Source organism: Nannospalax galili, unplaced genomic scaffold, assembly GCF_000622305.1.
Source record: "Nannospalax galili isolate Female #2095 unplaced genomic scaffold, S.galili_v1.0 scaffold44, whole genome shotgun sequence".
Taxonomy (NCBI): Eukaryota; Metazoa; Chordata; class Mammalia; order Rodentia; family Spalacidae; genus Nannospalax; species Nannospalax galili.
The window spans coordinates 1,944,974-1,952,165 of record NW_008355789.1 but is presented as its reverse complement, the minus strand read 5'-3'; the positions used below and the strand labels follow the sequence as shown (position 1 = coordinate 1,952,165).

Below are 7,192 nucleotides of genomic sequence, written 5' to 3'. Positions count from 1 at the left end.
GCTGGGGCTACAGGGAGACCCTGTCTCAAAAAGACCAAAAACAGAAAGGTGATGTCAGAATCATCCATCCAAATTCCTCATTTGTTTTAAGTCACCTGAGGAGACCGAATATACTCTTCTGACAGCCAGAGTTTTTTTTTTTTTTTCTGTCTTTTTGAGACAGGGTGTCCCTGTAGTCCCAGCTGACCTGAACTCACTATGTAGACCAGGCTGGCCCCTTGAAATCACAGAGATCTGCCTGCCTCTGCCTCCCGAGTGCTGGAACTAAAGGCGTGCACCACCATGCCCAGCCTGGCATCCAGAGTTTCTGATCACCATTTGTAGTGTAGATCAACTGTTAACCAAGACAGTGCTTTAAATTGCTTCATAATGAGTTTTTAAAAGAAGCCTCAAATGGTATTTTTTAACCAAGTTTCATCAATCAAGTCCATTTTGTCTCAAAACATGTAGCCTGTCTTCTAGTACAGCCTCTGTGCTGTGGGTTCAGAAGCAGAGCAGAGTAAGAGCCTGTCCTGTGTGTGCCTTCCACTCCCTCTGTGTCCACAGAGCTGGGGAAGTTTTTTTCTGTCTAGTTTGCAGCATCATTTAAGGTGCCTGCACATGTATTGCTGCTTTCTGAGCCATAAGAAATATTTCATTTTCATCCTCTATGTGCTTCATACTTTGACATGATGTTGGTTTACTTACTTCCATTTTTCTGGATTTTTTTTTTTAATTTACAGGAACTTTATTTGATGATAAAGGAGACAAGCATGCCAAGAAAGGAATTTGTATCTGGGAGTGTATTGATAGAATGCACAAGAGGAGTCCGGTCTTCTTCAATTATTTATATTCACCAGTGGAAACAGAGGTAGAGTAAGAAATCATTTGTGTCTCATTTTCTAAATATTTTGTGTTAAAGTTTTCCTTCATTTTAGTATATTTAACTACTTAAGGTATGTTTTGTTTTGTTGTAAATATTTGACAAGGTTTCATACCAAAACTATTTAAAAGTTTGAGACAGAATAGGTTTGGGTTGTGATGGAAATGAAAACGGTTCATTAAATACTTGCAACAAAAATTAGAAACTAGTCCCTAAAACTTAGAAGGGATAATGTGAATAAAGTCAAAGCAAGGCAGCTTTACCTAGAACAGTGACTTAAAGAAACTTGAAGTCAGCGGGCATGGTGGCGCACACCTTTAATCCCAGCACTTGGGAGGCAGAGGCAGGTGGATCTCTGTGAGTTCCAAGCCAGCCTGGTCTGCATAGCCAGTTTCAGGCCAGCTGGGGCTATAGGGAGACAAGCTAATTGCCCAAATCTGCCTCCCATGCCAGAACATGAATCCCAAGGTCTAAAGGAACCAAGTAGCTATTTGGCAGGGAGTTAACAGAGTTAGGCTTCATGGCCTGGGGTATATACAGATGTTTTTGTAAGGCCAGGGTGGGAGAAAGAAAAGGTTAAGCCAAGGACTGAGAGCTGGAACCAGCTCCCCCAGTGCCACTACCTCCTAGTATAAAATTCTGAACCCAAGAATCCTTTATTTGAACCTGAACTTCCAACTCATTAGATTATATTCATTAAAGAAGAAATCTAAACATGTTTTTTTAATACTTTATCTTGGTATATAAGTTTTAAATATTTAGATGAAGTCATATACTTGCCCTGGACTGTGCAAATGTAAAGAACCAGCCTGGCAGTAAGCACCAAATACTGTGGCAGCAAGATGAAATTACATTTTAGAGTTTTCTTTAAACAGGCACTGAAGCCCAATGTAAATGTCTCCAACCTCAAGAAGTGGGATTATTACATAGAGGAGACTCTGTCTACAGGACCTTCATATGACTGGATGATGCTGACCCCCAAACATTTCCCCTCTGAGGAGCCTGATGTGGGTGGAGGAGCCAGGCCCCAGAGCCAGAGGAGAACAGTGTGGCCCTGCTATGACGATGTCAGCTGTACTCAGCCTGATGCTCTCACCAGCCTTTTCAGCGTAAGTCAGCCATCTGTAGACACACATCTCCAGGCACTGTGGGCCCTGGGAAGACAAGAGCCCTCAAGAACCAGCCTCAGCCAAGACTAACTTCCATACTTCTATAATGGCTCTCCTTACTCAGGCTGTTACATACTTAGCACTCCTTGAATCTGAAGGAACCAGACTTGTTCCTCTGCATCACTTGGGCACCAGGCTTAACTATTGGTGAAAGTGCCAATAAACATGTGATTTTTAGTAGTACAAGGAAGCAACTGAGCAAAACCAGACATTTTCTCCTTCCAGCTGCCTAACCAGCCTGAGTCAGGCCTTAGCCATGACTTTCATGGGTGCTTTACTTCCTCTGGTCAGAAGTATGAGTACATGATGGCTTGATAAGTTAGTTGCCAACCACCTTCTACAAGGAATATTCTGGAGTGAAGCAAAGCCATCCTGGCAGTAGCCACCCTGAGGAATGGCTTTATGCTCTGATGTGGGTCAGGCAGTTCCTGAAGAGTCCCCTTTGCTTTTCAAGCCAGGAAGAATTTGCTGCAGTGATGGCTGTGTCCCAGATTCCTGTCAGAGGGAAATCCGTGTCCATGGGCATCTCTTAGTTCATTCTTTGCATATTTGGTTTGAGTCACCAGAGTGAGGGGCTCCTCTGTCAAGGACAGACTTCTCAACTACTTCAATCATTAGGGTTGGGACATGGGCCCAGGGGTTGGCCTTTTGCTTCAGTCATCAGATTTCCCACAGGATACCCAAGGGTGAAGGTATTTGGGATACACACTGCATGCTTTTTTTTTTCCAACTATTTAAGCCAGTCTCTAACCAAAAAAAAGCCTGCAGATAATGAATTCTAATAAAACATCAAATCCAACTGTTCTCTGGCCATCCTGCTCAGTTGGGCCCAGTACAGAGGAAATATGTGCCTCTGGGCACATCCTGACCTTCGATGAAATACTGATCTCTCAGAACAGTCCTTTTCATTTCTTTGCAGGAAATTGAAAAATTGGAGCATAAATTGAACCAAACCCCTGAGAAATGGCATCAGCTATGGGAAAAGGTAACCATGGACCTCAAGGAAGAGCCAAGAACAAACCATGTGAGTTGGCAAAGCCCCCTGAGGACCTATCTCTGAGCTTTTGAGGGTGCTGTATCAGATGGAGCCTAATTCCACAGCCCATAACCCTAGCTGGGTTTGTGGCCAGAGAGCTGGGTAGAAAGAGGGGTCATGCCCTAGGGGTCCAGGGCAGAAAGTTCCAAATGACCAAGTACTTCCTGAGTGTCTCACTCACCACAGTGACATAATACGTATGTTTCAGGATTCTGAAGCCAGAGGAAATTACTGGGTTCTTTTCTATCTCAGTGTCTCTGCGGTTTCAACTCATCTTGTACCATGAGGGGGGAGGGGAATGCCAAGTCCTCATTTGCTCCACAGAAAGAAGCAAAGAACAAAAATATTTAAGACAGTAAAACACGCTTTCTGTTTCTCATACTTCCTTTTCTGTTTACGACATAAGAAACAGCAGAAATATTTTTAAACCAGATACTCTGTTTTCTATTTCTCATACCCTGTTTCCTATATATGATTTAAGAAACATTTATCAAGCACACATTATGCGCAGGGTCTGTGCCCTTTTCAGTCCACAGTGAGGGAATGAGTTTGCACCTCCTGTGTGAGAATGGCAGCAAAATCTTAGAGCTAGTGACTGGTAGGGCTACCACTAAAACCCTAATCAACTTGCTCCCAGATACATCAGCAGGAAGGGAAAACACATGAAATGTTCTGAGGAGCTTTTCAGGAAGGAGAGTGAGAAGAGTGGGCGGAGAAGAAAACTCTTGATAAGGGAGACCCCCCAGGTGCAGTCTCTTGCCTCTCATGGCGGTTGAGAAGCTCTTGTCACTCATGCCAAGGTAGACAGTATTTTTACACTTTTTCCTTCAGAAAAACTTTCTATTTTTTTATTATTTACTTTTATTAAAGTAAATGTATTCATTTTAAAAAACAACAATACACAAGCCAGGTGTGGTGGTGTACCTTTCTGCCCAGCAGAGGCAGGTGAATCACTGTGAATTCAAGGCCAGCCTAGTCTACATAGTGAGTTCCAGACCAGCTAGGACTACAGGGAGACCCTGTCTCAAAACCAAACAAAAAATAAATAAATAAAAATACACAAATGTTATAAAATACAAGATGAAAATTACCTATAATTTATAAACTAGAAATTTAAAAAATTTACTGCACATACTGTTTTTGTTTTGAGACAGTCTCATCCTAGGCTGGCCTGGAACCCACTGTGTTGACCAGACTGGCCTCAGACTCTCAGAGATCCTCCTGCCTCTGCCTCCAAGTACTGAAATTAAAGGCATGTGCCATCATGACCAGCTTGTATAGACTGTGTGGGAGCGGGGGGATACTGGGTCTCACTATGTACCCCTTTCTGGCCTGGAATTTGGGGAGATCTGCGTGCCTCTTAAGTCTTGGAATTAAAGGTGCCCACCACCATGCCTGGCCTCCTACAGACTATTTTTAAACCTGCTTTCGTCTCACTTAATGTAGACATAAATGGTGTTCATTTGCTTCATTTTAGAGTCTAGAACACCATCATACAGAAATAACAGTTTCTTACCAGTCACCCAATAAGGGATATTTAGGTTGTTTCTAGTTTTCATTATAAACAACCCCAGGATAAATGGCTTTGTACACACAAGGATGACTAGCCCAGTTTTTAAAACCCTGAGATAAATGAAATTATCGGGTCAGTCTTTATGAAACTGTCCTAACTTCTGTTCGTCTTTTTCAGTCCCAAAGATACCCACTGGGGTCCCCAGGAATTGTGTCTACCAACGTGCCTTCCTATCAGAAGAGGTCTGTGCTACACCCTCCAGACAGCACTGGTGAAGATCAGAATGCCACCGTCACCCCATCCAATGGGGTAGAGCACAGGGCAGCCACACTCTACAGCCAGTATACATCCAGGAGCGATGAGAACAGGTGATGTGCTGAACCCTGCAGTGCTGACTTGAGCATGGCCCTGTGTGAACCTGAAATGTATTTGCTTTAAGTCTTTGCAGTTTTTCCTTTAATGCTTTGTTTAGGTGGTTCTTTGAGAAGAGGAAAAAGTTCAGTATTACAGCTAAAACTAATACTGAGATGTTGTAATTATCCACTGGCAATTTCTGAAGGTCATTATATCTGACAGAACTTTTGAGGGAATGTGTGTTAGTCAACACTTTTTCAGTGGTACATCAGAAATCCCACTCATACTGACTGAAATGAAAAGAAATTTATATCAACTAGAGCTGCCAAGGGCATGCTAGTTTTTCTCTCAGCATCTTCAGGCTTCTGCCTGTTTTATGCTCTTTTTCCCTCTGGGTTACTTCATTCCTAGAATGGTAGAAAACATGGCTACTGAAAATCTCAGAAGAAAGAGGCAGTCTCTTTCCAAAGGTCTAGGGGCAGAACTCCATAGAGAACTCTGACTAGCCCTTATCTAGGGGAGATAGAAACTTAACAAGAGATAGACCCTTTATAGCATTTCTTTTTAGTGAAAAGTCAAACTTTTTTCATCATTTCTTCTAGATCCTTTGAGGGAACACTCTACAAAAGAGGAGCGTTGCTGAAAGGTTGGAAACCCCGTTGGTTCGTTTTAGATGTAACAAAACATCAGGTAAGGCCTAAAGAAGTGCCACCTGTCTAGGCTTATCTCAGTCCCTGGCTATTACGTGGCTCTCAGCAGACAAATATGTTCTACATACAAATTGCTCTGCCAGGGCTTTGCCTGTACAGGTGGAGGTTCTTCCAATACCCAAAATGTCCCTGAGCCCTGGCAGTACTCTTTGAAGAGAAGTTCTAAAGTAGCCTAGTACATGCAGCTAAGTCAGAACAGCAGTAGTCTTTGAAGAGAGTTTTGAGTCCTGGCAGTAATCTTTGAAGAGAAGTTCTAAAGTTCTACCTAGTACATACAGCTAAGTCAGAACAGTTGAGTCCAGCAAGCTCAGAGCATTAGAGCCCTTTTTAAAAATGCTTAAGTGTCAGGGCTGGAGAGATGGCTCAGCAGTTAAGAGCACTGACTGCTCTTGCAGAGGACCCAGGTTCAATTCCCAGCACCCACATGGTGGCTATGAACCATCCTTAACTCCAGTTCCAGGGGAATCTGAAGCCCTCTTCTGACCTCCGTGGCACTGCACAACACAGGTGCACTCACATACATGCAGGCATTACACTCATACACGTAAAATAAAAATAATAAATAAAAATTTTTTTTTTAATTTTTTTAAATGCTTAAGTGTCTTCTACTGTCTCCTCTTAACATCTAGGTCTGGAGGCACCTGAGACTTGAACCTGCTGCACTCACCATGTGCACATGTGAACTTGTATCCCTCCTCCATCCCCCAGAGTACCACTGCCCTTCAGGCTTGCAACAGAGAATATCCATTTATGACTGAATTATACATTTATTGCAACCAGGTGTGGTGGTCCATGCCTTTAATCCCAGCACTCAAGAGGCAGAGGCACGTGGATCTCTGAGATTGAGTTCCAAGTTCCTGTCTCAAAAACAAAACCAAAAAAATAACATTTCTTCTACCCCACCTCTGTTGCAGTTACTAAAGGAGAGACTGCTGTCCTTCACAGATGGGAACGTTGAGAGGGCATGTGCCCACCCAGGCCTGGGACTCACAGGCTAGATTGAACCTTGTTAGTAACCCTCTGGCATGCTTTGCTATTACCCTAGTAGCTACAGATCAGCAGTCACCTCATAACTCTTTGCTCCGTGATCTCAAGAGACTAATATCCAAACCTCAGAGCACCCTTGGTGAGCAAGAGTTGTGAAGCCTCTATCTCAGGTTGATTTGCTTGTGGTCAGAATGCAGGGGCCATCAGGAAAGACCTCCATTATTGCCCTTACAGTGCTCTGGCGGGACCGCATCTAGAGGAACCCTTCCAGATGAAGACTGTATCTGGGGTCACCTTTTCCTCTGCTTGAAGGGCTTTTTTAAAACTTACAGACTCCTGGGGCTGGAGAGATGGCTCAGCAGTTAAGAGTACTGACTGCTCTTGTAGAGGACCCTGGTTTGATTCCCAGCACCCACATGGCAGCTACAAACCGTCCTTAACTCCAGTTCCAGGGGAATCTGAAGCCTTCTTCTGACCTCCGCAGAATTGCACTATACAGGTGCACTCACATACATGCAGGCAATACACTCATACACATAAAATAAAAATAATAAAATATTT

At 43.3% G+C, this 7,192-nt stretch overlaps 1 protein-coding gene across 4 annotated transcripts in view; it reads left to right on the top strand.

The window, feature by feature from the left end:
* Positions 1–7,192, top strand: part of Sbf2 (SET binding factor 2) — a 412,775-nt gene that overhangs the window by 401,437 nt on the left and 4,146 nt on the right. For all 4 annotated transcript variants that reach the window (XM_029556331.1, XM_029556330.1, XM_008853457.2 and 1 more), the window contains 5 exons: positions 723–850; positions 1,738–1,971; positions 2,951–3,055; positions 4,758–4,948; positions 5,537–5,624. In XM_029556331.1, coding sequence (XP_029412191.1) covers positions 723–850; positions 1,738–1,971; positions 2,951–3,055; positions 4,758–4,948; positions 5,537–5,624 — 746 coding nt within the window. The remainder of the gene's footprint in view (positions 1–722; positions 851–1,737; positions 1,972–2,950; positions 3,056–4,757; positions 4,949–5,536; positions 5,625–7,192) is intronic.